The 18,682-nt window shown below is 45.8% G+C and overlaps 1 protein-coding gene across 4 annotated transcripts in view; it reads right to left on the reverse strand.

Moving 5' to 3' along the window:
• The window catches only part of LOC132385333 (B-cell CLL/lymphoma 9-like protein), a 267,028-nt gene that overhangs the window by 118,738 nt on the left and 129,608 nt on the right, over positions 1-18,682 (reverse strand). The window contains exon 9 of one of the 4 annotated variants that reach the window (XM_059957362.1): positions 11,512-12,482. The exons of 1 other annotated variant lie outside the window; for it this stretch is intronic. In XM_059957362.1, the coding sequence (XP_059813345.1) occupies positions 12,445-12,482 (38 nt within the window). In that variant the 3' untranslated portion in view covers positions 11,512-12,444. Of the gene's footprint in view, positions 1-11,511; positions 12,483-13,837; positions 14,773-18,682 lie in introns of those variants that run through there. 2 more of the 4 variants (XR_009509158.1, XM_059957363.1) reach the window with 2 other exon arrangements.

An 18,682-nucleotide genomic window follows, 5' to 3' on the forward strand; every position in this document is an offset into this window, starting at 1 on the left:
CGAACTTTGTTGGAGCGTCCAAGGAGCTGGGGATGGACAAGACGGTGCAAAGGTACCTCAGTGAGCAGGGATGCAACTGGGAGTTCAACACACCACACTCCTCTCACATGGGAGGCTCATGGGAGCAGATGATTGGTATCGCCAGAAGGATCCTTGATTCAATGTTTCTGCACCCGACTGACCCACGAAGTACTGTGCACACTAATGGGAGAGGTCACAGGCATTATAAATGCACGACCACTCCTACCTGTCTCTTCTGACCCGGAAAGCCCCTTCATCAATGCTCCTTATGCAGAAGGCAGGAGCTCCCCCTCCACCTGAGGACTTCTCAGATAAGGATTTGTACACAAAGCAATGGAGACAGGTTCAGGCTCTCGCAAATCAGTTCTGGTCTCGTTGGAGACATGAATACCTACACAACTACCTGTCTCCTGACTCTTAAGAGTGACTATCTCCCTGTAACTCCTGTTTATTTCTGCCTCTGCCCCCTGAATGATCCTCACATGGACCACGACATCCGGCTGCTCGCCCTCCCTCTTGAGGATACTGAGAAGTCGATCCGAGATATTGTGGACCCTGGCACCAGGGAGGCAACAGACCATCCGGGATTCTCGATCTCTTCCACAGAACCTCTTATATGTCCCCCTAACTATCGAATCCCCTATCACCTCTGCTCTCCTCTTTTCCCTCCTTCCCTTCTGATCTGAGGGCCCAGTCTCAGTGCCAGAGACAGTGCCAGTCTCACTGCAACTTGTCCCTGGTAGGTCATCCCCACCAACAGTATCCAAAACGGTATACTTATTGTTGATGGGAATGGCCACAGGGGTGCTCTGCTCTTCCTGTCTATTCCCCTTCCCTCTCCTGACAGTCACCCAACTACCCGTCTCCTGACTCCTAGGGGTGACTATCTCCCTGAAACTCCTGTCTATTTCTGTCTCCTGAATGATCTGAAGTTCATCCAGCTCCAGCTCCAGTTCTCTAACACAGATTGTCAGGAGCTGCAGCTGGATGCACCTTTTGCAGGTGTGGTCATCAGGGACAATTGTGATCGCCCTGACTTCCCACATACTGCAAACGAAGCACTCAACTACCCTAACTGCTGCCTCCATTACCTACTAATCTAATTAGATTAATTAAAGGAGCTTACCCGGCCTTACCTCACCTGGAGTGAAGCTCATACTCAACCTCTGCTCGCTTTTTAAGTTCTCCTGCTGATCTCAGAGTCCGACTTCCACGCGCTTGTGCAGTTGTGCCCCGTTCAACCTTGCCTCTGCCTGTTCTCACCGAAGGCTGATTGAGCCAAAGCCGTCCCACTCTGCCTCAGTCCACTCCGATGATGACCGCCTAATATGGCAGTCTCCCTGCATCCCCAACTTGCTCCCTGAATCCTTTTACTGATTGTGACTTCATTAACAGGTGCTTTGCTCTGATTCCAATAGCCATTTTAAATTAATCAGCACTTTTACATGTCATATGGCTGTGATTTGTAGATTAGTGTCTTTTCAATTTTGCTGGAGTCTTTCCTGCATTTGTAAGTTGTTTACCACAGGCGTGTGAGAATGGAGTAGGACAACTTGTAAAACCCATTGATAAGTAGCTTTCATTGTAAAGTCAGCCTTTCATTTCCGTTGTAGTACTAGTGCGGTGAAATGACTCAGAAGATTGTTCCGTCAGATAATGGTCAATCAGACATGAAAAAAAAATTACCTTTTTCTTCCTTCTGCCTCATATCTTCGGTCTGAGCACTCACCTTCTCTGTCACCTGCCTATCCTCCCTCACACCCTGTCTACTAGCTTTCTCTATTTGTGAACTAACCTCCTCTCTCCTAGTCTCTTCAATTTGATTCCCACCCCCCAACCATTCTAGCTTAAAGTCTCCCTGGTAACCTTAGCAAATCCCCCGCCAGGATATTGATCCCCCGGGATTCAAGTGCAACCCGTCCTTTTTCATAAAGGTTTCTTTTACTGTTTTTTTTAAAATACATAATACGCTATACCTAGGTATGCCTTGTTTATTTGTTACTTGTATCGTCCATGATTTGGGAATACTCATTTATACTGTAACTATTGCTTATGTATTCTCTCATGTTCAGTTTAAATGTGTATGTTTGTAATCCCATTATCTATGTATCAATCTTATTATGTTGATATTAATAATAATAATTAAAAATATTGAAAAATAAAGAAGGAATAATCAGCATAGGTTTGTGTAAAGCTGGTCCTGACTTACGAGCCTAATTGAATTTTTTGAGGATGTGACTAAACATGTTGATGAAGGAACAGCAGTAGATGTAGTGTATATGGATTTCAGCAAGGCATTTGATAAGGTACCCCATGCAAGGCTTATTGAGAAAGTAAGAAGGCATGGGATCCAAGGGGACATTGATTTGAGGGTCCAGAACTGGCTTGCCCACAGAAGTTAAAGAGTGATTATTCAAGTACAACCCGGATGGATGACTGTGACCAGTGGTGTGCCTCAAGGATCTGTTCTGGGACCCCTACTCTTCATGATTTTTATAAATGACCTGGATGAGGAAGTGGAGGGATGGGTTAGTAAGTTTGTTGATGACACAAAGGTTGGAGGTGTTGTGGATAGTGTGGAGGGCTGTCAGAGGTTACAGCGGGACATTGATAGGATGCAAAACTTGGCTGAGAAGTGGCGTTTAGAGTTCAACCCAGATAAGTGTGATGTGGTTCATTTTGGTGGGTCAAATATGATGGTAGAATATAGTATTAATGGTAAGACTCTTGGCAATGTGGAGGATCAGAGGGATCTTGGGGTCCGAGTCCATAGGACGCTTAAAGCTGTTATGCAGTCTGACTCTGTGGTTAAGGAAGCCAATGGTGCATTGGCCTTCATTTATCATGGGACTGAGTTTGTTATAGAGTTAACTAGAGGTAATGTTATAGCTATAGGACACTGTTCAGACCTCACTTGGAGTACTGTGCTCAGTTCTGGTCGCCTCACTACAGGAAGGATGTGGAAGCCATTGAAAGGGTGCAGAGGAGATTAACAAGGATGTTGCCTGGATTGGGGAGCATGCCTTATGAGAATAGGTTGAGTGAACGGCCTTTTCTCCTTGGAGCAACGGAGGATGAGAGGTAACTTGATAGAGGTGTACAGAATGATGAGAGGAATTGATCGTGTGGATAGTCAGAAGCTTTTTCCCAGGACTGAAATGGCTAGTACAAGGACACAGTTTTAAGTTGCTTGGAAGTACAGACAGAAGAGATGTCAGGGGTAAGTTTTTTACTCAGGGAGTGGTGAGTGCATGGAATGGGCTGCCGGTGATGGGGGTGGATAAAAAAGGGTCATTTAAGAGTCTCCTGGATGGATACATGGTGCTTAGAAAAATAGAGGGCTATGGGTAGCCCTAGGTAATTTCTAAGGTAAGGACATGTTTGGCACAGCTTTGTGAGCCAAAGGGCATGTATTGTGCTGTAGGTTTTCTATGTTTCTAATGCAATACATCATAATATGTATATTGTTTGCACAGTATATTAAATTGTTAAAATAATAGTTCAAAATAGCAGAAGAAAAGTAGTGAGGTGGTGTTAATAGGATAGGAGTCCATTCAAGAATCAGATGGCAGAGGGGAAGAAGCTGTTCCTGAATCACTGAGTGTGTGCCTTCAGGCTTCTGTACCTTCTCCTTGATGGCAACAGTGAGAAAAAGGAATGCTCTGGGAACTAAAGGTCTGTAATAATGGATGCCACCTTTCACAGGCACCATTTCCTAAAGATGTCTTAGATTCAATGGAGGCTAGTTGCCAAGATGGAGGTGACTAAAATTACAACTTTCTGTTGCTTCTTTTGACACTGTGGAGTTGCACCACCCTCCCGCACACCTAACAGTGATGCAACCTGTCAGAATTCTCTCCATGGTATATCTGTATATGTTTTTGAGTGCTTTAAGTGACAAACCAAATCTCCTCAAATTCAAAATGAAATGTAGGTGCTGTCTTGCTTTCTTTAATACTGCATTGATATGTTGAGACCGAGTTAGGTCCTCAGAGATCTTGACACCCAGGAACTTGAAACTGCTCACTCTCTCCACTTCTGATCCCTCTGTGAGGTCCTTTCTCAAGTCCACAATCAGCTCTTGCATCTTACTGACATTGAGTGCCAGGTTGTTGCTGCTGCACCACTCCATTCATTGGCATATCTCACTCCTGTATGTCCTCTCGTCACCACCTGGAAATCTATCAACAATGGTTGTATCTCCAGCAAATTTATAGATGATATTTGAGTTATGCCTAGCCACAAAGTCATGGGTATATAAAGAGTAGAGCAGTAGGTTAAGCACACACCCCTGAAGTGCGCCAGAGTTGATCATCAGTGAGGAGGATATGTTATTACCAATTCGCACAGATTGTGCTTTTATGTTTATTAAGTCGGATCCATTTGCAGAGGGAGGTACAGAAGCCCAGGTTCTGTAACTTGATGATGTGGGAATCATGGAATTAAATGTTGAGCTATAGTCAATGAACAGCATCCTGACATGGACGTGAGCACTCATTGTCCAACACATCTGAAACTCAGTAATCTTATCTAACCTTAGTAACCAAATAGACATTTTTAAATTAGCAACCCAGTATTCTTCCTGACTCACAGCACAGAATGAGTTCATGCCTTTTAACAATTGGTAAGTCAAGTACATTCTCTTAACTTTCTCTACAGATATTCAGAAAACAGTCATGCAACAGTATAGTACTGGCTGGAGCCAAATGATGTAATAGAGGCAAGCATACGACACAATCTCTGTGAGTCTGATGGCGGTGATGCTATGAATTCTAATCCTGAAACTGAAACCACAGGAAGTGCATCAATATGTTACACACCTGGAGTATGATTTTATTCTGTTCCCATTCAGATCAGTGAAATCCAATGTGTCTTATTTGTAATATTGTACTGTATATTGAAGCCATGAAACCATTAAGTGCAAGAACACTTCAATAAATTCACCTTAAAACACCTACTTAAGTTTTACTCAGTTCCAGAAGATAAAAAGAAGTATTTGAAAAGTGTTGCACACTCAAGTAATTTGCCAAGAAAGTTAAAAATGATTTTGATCGTGGTCTCATTGCTTATAGAATTTCCAAAATGATAGCAAAGTATGGAAAATCTCATGTAGTTGGTGAAAATTTAATACTACCTGCTGTATCAGAAGTGCTCACCACTTTTCTCAAATTGGATACCAGTATTTTAAAGTCAATTCTTTTGAGTAATAACTCTTTAGCTCATTGTATTGATGAAATAAGGGAAGATATTGAGTATCAGCTATGCATCGAAACCCCCTTGCCTGCATATAAGTCTAGGGAAGACAGTCCTGCCAAACTCATTATACTTTATACTTTGTCACCAAACAATTGATACTAGAACGTACAATCATCGCAGTGATATTTGTTTCTGTGCTTCACGCTCCCTGAAGTACTAATCAAAGTAAATATAATAAAAATTTAAATTATAAATCATAATTAGAAAATAGAAAAGGGAAAGTACGGTAATGCAAGTCAGGTCCGGATATTTGGAAGGTACGGCCCAGATCCAGGTCAGGATCCATTCAGCAGTCTTATCACAGTTGGAAAGAATCTGGCCATACGAATCTTCCAGTTCCTGAACCTTCTCCCGGAGGGAAGAGGGACAAAAATGTGTTGGCTGGGTGGGTCGTGTCCTTGATTATCCTGGCAGCACTGCTCGGACAGAGTGTGGTGTAAAGTGAGTCCACGGATGGAAGATTGGCTTGTGTGATATGCTGGACTATGTTCACGATCTTCTGCAGCTTTGTCCAGTCTTGGACAGGACAACTTCCATACCAGGTTGCGATGCACCTAGAAGAATGCTTTCTACGGTGCATCTATAAAAATTAGTGAGGATTTTAGGGGACAGGCCAAATTTCTTCAGCTTTCTCAGTAAGTAAAGGCACTGGTGGGCTTTCTTGGCAGTGGACTCTGCTTGGTTAGACCAAGTCAGGTCGTTTGTGATATTCACCCCGAGAAACTTAAAGCTTTTGACCTGTTCCACCTGCACTCCACCGATGTAGATGGGGGTCCTGCAGTCCGCTACTCTTTCTGAAATCAGCAACCAATTCCTTCGTCTTGGCTGACATTGAGGGATAGGTTATTGTCTTCGCACTGTGCCATCAGGTTCTTAATTTCCTCTCTGTACTCAGACTCATCATTACCCAAGATACGGCCTAGAATTGTGGTGTCATCAGCAAACTTATATATTGAGTTTGATGGAAACTTGGCTACACAATCATGGGTGTACAATGAGTACAGCAGGGGACTGAGTACACAGCCTTATGGGGCACCGGAGTTCAGAGTGATTGTAGAGGACAGCTTGTCCCCTACCTTTACAGCCTGAGTCCTGTCTGTGAGGAAGTTGAAGATCCAGCTGCAGATCTGAGTGCTAAGACCCAGGTTCCGGAGCTTAGGAATCAGTTTATTTGGAATGATGCTATTAAAGGCAGAGCTGTAGCCGATGAAAAGGAGCCTTACATATGCGTCTTTATTCTCCAGGTGTTCTAAGGAGGAATGTAGTGCCAGAGAGATGCATCTGCCGTTGACCTGTTGCTCCGGTAGGTGAATTGCAAAGCGTCGAGGTTGTACGGTAGATTATGGTTGATGTGTGCCATAACCAATCGCTCGAAGCACTTCATGGCAATTGATGTTACAGCCACAGGTCGACAGTCATTCAGGCATGCCACCTTGCTTTTCTTCAGCACTGGGATTATCATTGCCTTCTTAAAACACAAGGGGATCTTAGACTGAAGCAGGGAGCAGTTGAAGATGTCAGCAAACACTCCAGCTAGCACGCTTGCACAGATCTGGAGAACCCGTCCCGGGACGCCATCTGGGCCCATCACCTTCCTTGGATTTATCTTCAGGAAGGATCTCCTAACGTCTTCTTCAGTGATTATACTGAGACAGTTTTCCCAGCCCAGATTCCAGTTTGTGTGGATGTTGTGTAATTTGCAACCATTACAAATTAGTGTCATTAAATAAAAGACCATACACCACATATGATTAAAGGAATTATGAATCGTAACTAAAAGGTTAGTAAAGAATAACAAAAAAAGGGGTCAATCTCATTAAACAGTTAAATGTGCACATTGAAGCTCATCTTGATCTTGTCTGTCACACGCTGAGCCCCTGGTCAACGTGAAAGCTCACACCACCTTCCAAACATCGTTCGCAATCCATCTTGAACAAATGGTCTCCTACCGGATCATATGGTACGACTGGTACTCCCTAATGTCTTCTTTTTTTCAATCTTCCGCCAAACCCAAGACCAGCCTTAGTGTCCCTCACAAGAAAACCTCTCCCTAATTGCATGGCACACATTCCTCATCATCTATCTTCAACAATAACCCAAACTGGCTGAAAGCAGAACAGATCTGCTAAATGAAATACCAACAGTAGAACAGTAAAGATAGGAACCAGGACATTACACTGTTCCCCTATCAAAAATATTCAAGTACTCGTGACTTTGAAATAATATGTAATCCTGTAGCGGTGTGCTACACGCAGCGCTAAAATTACGACACGGAGTCGGTAACTGCAGTCGAAGGAAAAAACTTTATTTGAAAACTTCAGCCTCACTTTTAAGCCTCCCTCAACCGGCCCCCCATGGCGCAGAGGCTCCAAAGCTCTGTGCTCGCAAATCCCCGTAGGCTATCTAATTGTGAGTCGGTTCGGATGCGCCAGGAAATGGGTCGCCACATAACCCCCCCCCCCCCCAGAACCGGCGATACACCCCCCAATGTCCACAGTCTGGGCTGGAACCTGCTTGGGAGGTCGGCCTCTGCGCCAAGGCGCCGGAAACTCGGCCGGTTGCGCCAGGTCCACATGGGCCAGTTTGAGGCGGTCCACCGTGAAAACCTCCTCTTTCCCCCCAACGTCCAGCACGAACGTGGACCCGTTGTTCCGGAGCACCATAAACGGCCCCTCGTATGGCCGCTGCAGCGGCAGCCGATGCCCGCCCCTTCGTACAAACACAAACTTACAGTTCCGTAGGTCTTTGGGTACGCAGGTTGGGTGCCGCCCGTGCTGTGAAGTGGTTATGGGGGCCAGGTTACCGAGCTTCTCGTGTAGTCTGCCCAGGACTGCTGCGGGTTCTTCCTCTTGCCCCCTTGGGGCTGGTAGGAACTCCCCGGGGACAACCAGGGGCGCGCCGTATACCAACTCGGCCGACAAGGCGTGCAGGTCATCCTTGTGCGGATGCCGAGTAGGACCCAGGGAACTCGTCCGCCCAGTTGGCTCCTCGCAGGCGGGCCATGAGGGCCGACTTCAGGTGACGGTGGAAACGCTCCACTAGCCCGTTCGACTGTGGGTGGTAGGCAGTTGTGTAGTGCAGCTGAGTCCCCAAAAGGCTGGCCGTAGCTGACCACAGGCTGGAGGTGAACTGGGCGCCTCTGTCGGAGGTAATGTGGGCCGGTACACCAGCGAGATATCCAGGTGGCGATCAGGGCTCGGGCGCAAGATTCGGAGGTGGTGTCGGTGAACCGGTCCACAATAGTCAGGAGGTGCCGCGCTCCGCGCGACACTGGCAGGGGGTCCACGATATCCACATGAATGTGGTCGAAACGCCGGTGGGCGGGATGGAACTGCTGCGGTGGGGCTTTGGTGTGCCGCTGCACCTTGGCCGTCTGGCAGTGCATGCACGTTTTGGCCCATTCACTGACCTGTTTGCGGAGTCCGTGCCAAACGAACCTGCTGGAAACCATCCGGACAGTTGTCCGGGTGGAGGGATGCGCCAAGTTATGAATGGAGTCGAAAACACGGCGCCGCCAGGCTGTCGGGACGACTGGACGGGGCTGGCCGGTGGCGACGTCACAGAGTAGGGTCCTCTCACCCGGGCCTACGGGGAGGTCCTGGAGCTGCAAACCGGAGACTGCGGTTCTGTAACTCGGAATCTCCTCATCCGCCTGCTGCGCCTCTGCCAGTGCCTCAAAGTCTACCCCTTGGGAAAGGGCATGAACGGTAGGGCAAGAGAGCGCATCCGCCACGACATTGTCCTTACCCGAGACGTGCCGGACATCCGTCGTGTATTCAGAGATGTAGGACAGGTGGCGTTGCTGGCGGGACGACCAGGGGTCGGACGCTTTCGTAAACGCAAAGGTAAGCGGTTTGTGGTCCGTGAACGCGGTGAAGGGCCGACCTTCTAGGAAGTACCTGAAATGCCGGATTGCCAGGTAGAGCGCCAACAGTTCCCGGTCGAAAGCACTGTACTTGAGCTCGGGTGGTCGCAGGTGTTTGCTGAAAAACGCCAGGGGTTGCCAGCAACCTGCGATGAGTTGCTCCAGCACCCCACCGACTGCCGTGTTTGATGCGTCCACTGTGAGGGCGGTAGGGGCGTCCATTCTGGGATGTACTAGCATTGCGGCATTCGCCAAAGCTTCCTTCGTTTGAACGAAAGCAGCGGCGGACTCCTCGTCCCAGGTAATGTCCTTGCTCGGACCCGACATCAGGGCGAACAGGGGGCGCATGATCCGGGCAGCTGAAGGGAGGAAGCGGCGGTAGAAATTGACCATACGAATTCCTAAAGGCCTTTTATCGTGGCGGGTCGGGGAAAGAGGCGGACCGCATCTACCTTAGCGGGCAGAGGGGTTGCCCCGTCTTTAGTAATCCTGTGGCCCAGGAAGTCAATGGTATCGAGACCGAACTGGCATTTGGCGGGGTTGATTGTAAGACCGTACTCACCCAGTCGGGCGCAGAGTTGACGGAGGTGGGACAGATGCCCCTGACGACTGCTGCTGGCTATGAGGATGTCATCCAAATAGATGAACGCGAAGTCCAGGTCCCGTCCCACCGCTGGAACGTCTGTGCGGCATTCTTCAGGCCGAACGGCATGAGGAGGAACTCGAAAAGGCCAAACGGGGTGATGAGAGCCGTTTTGGGGACGTCGTCAGGATGCATCGGGATTTGATGGTACCCTCGGACGAGGTCTACCTTGGAGAAGATCCGTGCGCCGTGCAGGTTTGCTGCAAAGTCTTGAATGTGCGGCACAGGGTAGCGGTCCGGTGTGGTAGCCTCGTTCAGCCTGCGGTAGTCGCCGCACGGTCTCCAGCCCCCCGTCGCTTTGGGCACCATGTGCAGGGGGGAGGCCCATGGGCTGTCGGACCGCCGGATGATCCCCAATTCCTCCATCCTCTGGAACTCCTCCTTCGCCAGTCGGAGCTTGTCCGGGGGAAGCCGCCGAGCACGGGCATGGAGGGGTGGTCCCTGGGTCGGGATGTGGTGCTGTACGCCGTGCCTGGGCATGACCGCTGTGAACTGCGGTGCCAGAACCGATGGGAACTCCGCCAGGACCCTGGTGAAGTCGTTGTCGGACAGCGTGATGGAGCCGAGGTGAGGGGCTGGCAACTGGGCTGCACCCAGGGAGAACGTCTGAAAGGTCTCGGCGTGGACCAGTCTCTTCCTGGGCAGGTCGACAAGTAGGCTGTGAGCCCGCAAAAAATCCGCACCCAGAAGCAGTTGGGCTACGGCGGCCAGTGTGAAGTCCCACGTGAACTGGCTGGAGCCGAACTGTAGCTGCACCTGACGGGTGCCATAGGTCCTTACTGTGCTGCCATTCACGGCCCTCAGGGGGGGACCCGGTGCCCTGCTGCGGGTGTCGTAACTCGTCGGGGGTAAAACACTGATCTCAGCCCCAGTATCGACCAAAAACCGGCATCCCGACCTTCTGTCCCACACATACAGGAGGCTATCCCGATGGCCAGCCGCCGTAGCCATCAGCGGCGGCTGGCCCTGGAGTTTCCCGGGAACTTGCAGGCGGGCGACAACGGCGGGCTTCTGCGCCCCACCGCTGGTGGTAGAAGCACCAGTGTTCATTGGGCCGGGGGTTGGCGGGCTCTGTGGCCGGGCCTGGACGGGTTTGCTGCTGGGAGCGTGGCTGGGAGATCCGTGCGATGGACGCCCTGCTCACCTTTTTGGCGTTCCACAGCAAGTCCGCCCGGGCTGCCACCTTCCGGGGGTCACTGAAATCCGCGTCGGACAGCAGCAGGCGTATGTCCTCGGGCAGCTGCTCCAGGAATGCCTGCTCAAACATGAGGCAGGGCTTGTGTCCGCCGCCAGAGACAACATCTCATTCATTAAAGCCGATGGAGGTCTGTCCCCCAAACCATCCAGGTGCAGTAAACGGGCCCGCTCGCACCGTGAGAGTCCGAAAGTCCTGAGGAGCAGGGCTTTGAATTCCGTGTACTTGCCGTCTGCCGGGGGCGACTGTACGAACTCCGCGACCTGGGCCGCTGTATCCTGGTCGAGGGAGCTCACCACGTAGTAATAGCGGGTGTCTTCTGAGGTGATCTGGCGAACTTGGAATTGGGCTTCGGCTTGCTGGAACCAAAGGTCCGGGCGCTGTGTCCAGAAACCCGGCAGTTTCAACGAAACCGCATGAACAGAGACGGCGTCGGTCATTTCTGGTCCAAAAATCGTTTGGACCGTCGGGGTCACCAATTGTAGTGGTGTGCTACACGCAGCGCTAAAATTACGACACGGAGTCGGTAACTGCAGTCGAAGGAAAAAACTTTATTCGAAAACTTCAGCCTCACTTTTAAGCCTCCCTCAACCGCCCCCCCATGGCGCAGAGGCTCCAAAGCTCTGTGCTCGCAAACCCCCGTAGGCTATCTAATTGTGAGCCGGTTCGGATACGCCAGGAAATGGGTCGCCACAATCCTGTCATTAATAACACTATTTCAAAGAGGAACTAAATGTTGTCAGAACCTCCGATCCATTTGTAAATGGTAGTGACATACCTCAGCCAAGGTGACCACTACTAAGGGCTGTACCCTTCTGACAGAGGCCTCCTGTGCCTCCATTGCATTCTCTTGGATCAGCTCAACAAACTAGAGAAGGGTGTGTGTCTAATGAGATAATTGGAGACTCCAAACGATCAGGTCCTGTGACTGGGTACCTTTCATCACTTGGTCCATTGTTATCTGATCCATATGACATCTCCCCCACCCCCCCATCACAAGCAACTCAGTTGCCTCTCTAGCTGAAAAATGTAAACAGTGTTTCTCCTCCTTCTCCTGAAATATGTTCTGAAACCCTGTCATAAGCTCCATTTGGCTTCACCCATCATGCCACATTTCCTAGTGCTTGCATGTATCTTGCCAAACTAAATAAGGGGTCTGTGTCTTTAAAGATCTCAGTACATTGTCTCCACCCTCAGTCTTGAATCTTGGCTTGCAATTTGATATGCTCGCCTACACTCCCCTCCTCAAAAAGGCTACAGAGCAATTCTTCAGCATCCATCATCTCGTATAGTAATCACTTCATTGAACAATAGTTTAACACAGGCTTAAACACACAAGCCAATGGATCAATGCTCAGGGCAATCGGACCACATCCAAAGAAATCTATTCAGAATAATACTCCCACAATGAAACCCCTTGGTTTCCTTGACTGTGTAAGTCCAGGGAAGGCACTCTTCTTAGATTCAGATGGCTCTCCACCCCAAACTCCGGTTTGTGGATGCTGAAAACAATTAAAGGAATTATATATATGAGTCTTAACTAAAAGGGTGGTAAAGAAAACAAAAAAGGCCCATTCTACTTAAACAGTCAAATGTGCACAAGTTGGAGCTCATCTTGAACTTCTCTGTTATTCAAGAGCTGGGCCCTCAGTCAGTGTGAATACACATACCATCTTCCGAATGTCACTCAAAATCCATCTTGAACAAACGGGTCTCCCACTGGATTGTATGTTACGACAGTGTCTCCTTTCTTCACTTCCTCTCGAACAAAAGCCCCAAGGCCAACACCAGAGAAACCTACCTCCAGTTCCGACATACTCATTGGATGGCACAAACTCCTAATCATCCCATATCTTTAACAATACCCCAAACAGGCTGAAAGCAGAACAGAGCTGCTACAATGAAATATCTACAACCTAACAGTAAAGATGTGAACCAGGGTATTATACAGACCTAAAAGAAACAGAATTTGGGATACAACTGGATGAATCAACTGTCAGACAATAAGGCATTGCTAATGGCATATGAACAGTTCATTTAAAGTGGCAAAGTTTATGAAAAACTCTATTGTAAATACTTAAAAATAAATATTGAGAAAATCTATCTGATGAGTTCAAAATGTGTATTCAGGATAAAAGTATTATGACCAGCAACATGATTTGTTGTGCAACAGGTGTAACACCAAATATGAGTGGTTGTCATGTTGGTTTAGTGGCTTTCATGAAAAAGACCATAAGACCGTAAGACATAGGAGCAGAATAAGGCCATTTGGTCCATTGAGTCTGCTCTGCAATTCCATCATGGCTGATCCTCCTTTCCCCTGCTCAGCCTCACCCTTCAGCCTTTTCCTTTGTACTATCTATTTGATATTGTTTATTTGCTTGCTTTTGTATTTCATCTTTTCCGTTATTATTTTAGTTGCTGTTTGTAGGTTTTTAGAAGTTCCCGATCCTCTGACTTCCCACTAATATTCCTTTCTTGTATGCCCTCACTTTGTGTATACATTAGCTTTGACTTCTCTGGTCAGTCACAGTTGTATTATTTTGCCATTTGAATATTTCTCTTTTTGGAATACATCTATCCTGCAACTCCCTCGTTTTCCCCAGAAACTCAAACCCAGCCAGCAACTTCTTCCAATTTACTTCGGCCAGCTCCTCTCTCATTCCACTGCAGTTTTCTTTGCTTCATTGAAATACTGCTAAGTCAGTCTTCCCTATCAAATTTCAAGTAGAACTCAATCATACTGTGATCTCTGCCTCATAAGGGTTCTTTACAGGCTCTCCTTCCAAGTCATTCATACATATATAAAGGCATTGGATGCTCACCATCCCTCTCCAAAATGCAACTATCTGGATTATTAACCTCTTTCTTTGAAAGGTGGAAGAGCAGATCAAGAGCTTGCAAGAAGAGATGATTGAAATTCAGAATGATGAAGAAACAGAAATGCTTTTCAAAAATATCGATTTTGTGATATGTGATTGCACTGTTATACAAAGTTTCCTGGTTTTTGGAGAAGAACCAAATTGCTCTTTATCACTTTTGCATCCACCTACTTTGTTGAAAGAGGCTTCAGTGCAGTGAACCACATTCTCGCAAAACATGGAAACCGCTTATACATTGTTATGCATGGTGAGTTGAAGCTTTTGGTGTCACAACTTGAACCAGACATTTCAACTTCTGATATCAAAGCTGTTGTACAGCACACAGGTACTGTAAATATTAATGAAAATGTAAAGTAGTATCATTTTTCTCATGTTAGCACCTGGTAGAGATGATTTTACACTATGGAGGTGCTGGAAAGCATTTTGTCTTAAGAGAGGTGTTGGCAAGTATGAAGTTGCTTTAGCATAAAAAAGATGAAATATTGTTTGAGATGTTCAGCAGTATTTCCTTTAGATTGATGCATTATCTTGATGATAAGTGCAATAGAAGATACCTTCCCCAAACTTGGAGGACCACATTTGTTGATCTGCCTCTCTATCAGAACTTTAGGATCAGACCCGGGGAATAATTGCCAAACACTATTTACTTAAAATTACATACTGTTTACTAGCAAGCTTGCACCTCAGTTGACACAACAGAGCTCTGCTCAAAGAGCTTGGAAAATCTGTAATCAACTGAGCCCCAAGCACTGTCTGGGCCCACTTGTTAAATATTTGTTATCACATACGTACTCTGATTGTTGCCAGGCATCCTTGATAAGTGGCAGCACATAGCAGCTTTCTCATGCAATAAGCACACCTTTGTTCCTTAGTTATCTTCCACATTATTCTCACAGTGCAACTAGTCAAGCTGTGAAACAAGTAAATTTTTAGCCCTTTTAATTCTGTATATAATTCTTGATAATGACACATACTGTATTCTGTGGGTTTAAAATGACAGCAATTACTCATTACCCAGCACAAAAATATGGCTAATATCACTGGTAGAAAGAATAATGAAATGCATACTCAAATATAATAGAAAAACAGAATCAGTAAACGATTGCGCAACTAATACTTCAAAGATAAGGCCATACCTTATCAAACTGTTACCTTAACCCTATAAGACTATGTAGGCTACGAAAATCAGGTTTTTTAAATCATTGGTGAGACCTACAAGGGCCAACTTTTTTACTACAAAATAGTCCAAGGAATAAGATAGAACATAGAACAATACAGCACGTTACAGGCCCTTTGGCCCACAATGTTATGCCAACCTTCAAACCCTGCCTCCCATATAACCCCCCCATCTTAAATTCCTCCATATACCTGTCTAGTAGTCTCTTAAACTTCACTAGTGTATCTGCCTCCACCACTGACCCAGGCAGTGCATTCCACACACCAACCACTCTCTGAGCAAAAAACCTTCCTCTAATATCCCCCTTGAACTTCCCACCCCTTACTTTAAAACCATGTCTTCTTGTACTGAGCAGTGGTGCCCTGGGGAAGAGGCACTGGCTGTCTATTCCTCTTAATATCTTGTATACCTCTATCATGTCTCCTCGCATCCTCCTTCTCTCCAAAGAGTAAAACCCTAGTTCCCTTAATCTCTGATCATAATCTATACTCTCTAAACCTGGTAAATCTGCTCTGTACCCTTCCCAATGCTTCCACATCTTTCCTATAGTGAGGTGACCAGAACTGGACACAGTACTCCAAGTGTGGCCTAACCAGAGTTTTATAGAGCTGCATCATTACATTGTTGAGTCTTAAACTCTATCCCTTGACTTATGAAAGCTAACACCCCATAAGCTTTCTTAAACTATCCTATCTATCTGATAGGCAACTTTCAGGGATCTGTGGACATGTACCCCCAGATCCCTCTGCTCCTCCACACTACGAATTATGTTGCCATTTACTTTGTACTCTGCCTTGGAGTTTGTCCTTCTGAAGTGTACCACCTCACACTTCTCCAGGTTGAACTCCATCTGCCACTTCTCAGCCCACTCTGCAAACTTTGACAATCCTCTACACTATCTACAACACCACCAACCTTTGTGTCATCTGCAAACTTGCCAACCCACTCTTCTACCCCCACATCCAGGTTGTTAATAAAAATCACAAAAAGTAGAGGTCCCAGAACAGATCCTTGTGGGACACCACTAGTCACAACCCTCCAATCTGAATGTACTCCCTCCACCACGACCCTCTGCCTTCTGCAGGCAAGCCAATTCTGAATCCACCTGGCCAAACCTCCCTGGATCCCATGTCTTCTGACTTTCTGAATAAGCCTACCGTGTGGAACCTTGTCAAATGCCTTACTAAAATCCATGTAGATCACATCCACTGGACTACCCTCATCTATACGCCTGGTCACCTCCTCAAAGAACTCTATCAGGCTTGTTAGGCATGATCTGCCCTTCACAAAGCCATGCTGACTGTCCCTGATCAGACCATGATTCTCTAAATGCCCACAGATCCTATCTCTAAGAATCTTTTCCAACAGCTTTCCCACCACAGACGTAAGGCTCACTGGTCTATAATTACCCGGACTATCCTACTACCTTTTTTGAACAAGGGGACAACATTCAATGCCAAATAAGTACAATACAGAAAACAAGAGCAGGAGTTAATGGTGGAAGTACTCTACAGTCCAGGCAGCATCTATGGAAAAAAATGAAGTAAACCTGCTGAAGTGTATTGGCCTAAAACATCGACTGTTTACTCTTTTCCTCCAGCATTTTGTGTACGTTGTGTGTATTTCTAACATCTGAAGATTTTCTCGTTTAGGAGTTAATTACAATTACTTTGTCTGGTAAATGTCATTAGAAATGTTTAATTAATCTAAATATTTATGATCTTTTTCCAAGAGAAAGGGAATCAAAAACTAGAGGGCATAGATTTAAGAGAGGGGGGATAAGAACCTATGGCGCAAGTACTTCATGCATAGAGTGGTTCATGTGCAGAATAAGTTGTCAAAGGAAGTGCTTGAGGCAAGTGCTATAACAACATTTAGGCTGATACATGGATTGGAAAAGTTTAGAAGACCATGCAACAAATATGGGTAAATTTGACTGGCTTAAATGGGCATAATGGTTAGAAAGGATGGATTAGGCTGAAGGACCTATGGGGAGGGGGGGGAGGTATGTTTAATACACTAGAGAACTATAAGAACTCAAGATTCTATTAATAATGAGTGTGCGGGGGGGGGGGGGGACATCACATGATGACATAGGATTGAGACACTGGAACCCAGCTCTCCCATAAAAAAATCAATAAATTAATGTCTAAGTGAAGAAAAGTTAGTCAATACTTTCTAAAAGTTACTTATAAACTACTCTTGATTGTTTCAAGTTATGCCTCACAAACAGAAGATGAAGAAAACTACTACCGTGAAGGCAACGCAAGTTGGAACAGAATCAAGGCCCACTTCTGCCAAAGAACCGCGGGGTCAGGTACATGATACCACCAGCGATACAGAACAGGAAACTGCGGCAACATCGACCATTTCTAAAGAAAATGATCAATGAGAACTGCGCAAACGTGAAGGAAGGAGCATGCGCAAATGGGAGCAACCAGAACTACAAATCCCAGTTACAACTGAAACCGAAAGTGAAAGTGAATCTGAGAGAGAGTCAGATTCTCTAGAAAAATCAGATGAAGATAGAGAAAAGTCTTTCTGGAAATATAGAAAAGACTTTGATGCAAATAATGCGTAAACTAGGCGCATTAAAAGTAATCAAAAGTAAAATGACAAATATGGAGATGATGTTTGATAAACTGACAAAAAGACAGGAAAAAATGGAAAAGAGAATTATAGATTTGGAAACTACAATGGAAGATATAGTTGAAAGAATGAATAAAATGGAAGATGATACTACTGCCTGGACATCAGAAAGAAAACAATTTATGGAAAAAATTGATAAGCTTGAAAATTTTAGTAGATGAAACAATACTAAAATTGTTGGACTTAAAGGAAAGAGATCTAATAATTTTTTTTCAAAAATGGATCCCTGAAAAATTGGAAATGGAAAGAGAAACTCTAATTGAGATTGAAAGGGCTCATAGAGCCTTAAGGTCAAGACCTCAAGCTGATCAAAATCCACGATCAATTTTGATAAAATGCTTAAGATACCAAGATAAAGAAAAGATCCTGAAGGCGGCTGCCCAGCGTGCCAAAAAGAGAAATGGGCCATTGATGATAGCAGGGAAAGAAGTTCTTTTTTATCCTGATACAAGTTATAACTTTCTGAAGAGAAAGAAGGAATTTAATCCAGCAAAAAAAGCTTTATGGGAAAAGGGTTAAAAATTTATAATGTGTCACCCAGCAACACTGATAATTATTTTGGAGGATGAATTTTTTTACTGATTATCGAGAAGCGGAGGAGTTCGCACAAAAACTCCCAATTATTCGCTAACTACACATAGAGATTTCCAAGCGTAAAGGATTAAAGATGAAGACAGAGACAGTGAATGGAAGTGATGGACATTTAAGGATGATACAGGGGAGAAAAGCAAAATTTCAGAAATACTATTTGAGAATAGTATTTTTTCTTCTTATATATATACTTTTTTTATGTTGCGAGGAGCTGGGGAACTTTGGATCGATTGCTACGGGATTCACGTGTGTAATCAAGGCGATTGCCATGACCCGTACAATAGTAGGGGGTAATGTTGTGTTCTTTTTTATCCACAACATTAGTAGGGGGGGTATTTTGTTTTTTTCTTTATTTTCTATTTTTCTTCTATCTTTTTGCCTGGATGATCGGTGGGGACACACA

The sequence above is a fragment of the Hypanus sabinus genome, chromosome Y (assembly GCF_030144855.1).
Source record: "Hypanus sabinus isolate sHypSab1 chromosome Y, sHypSab1.hap1, whole genome shotgun sequence".
In the NCBI taxonomy this organism is placed as follows: domain Eukaryota; kingdom Metazoa; phylum Chordata; class Chondrichthyes; order Myliobatiformes; family Dasyatidae; genus Hypanus; species Hypanus sabinus.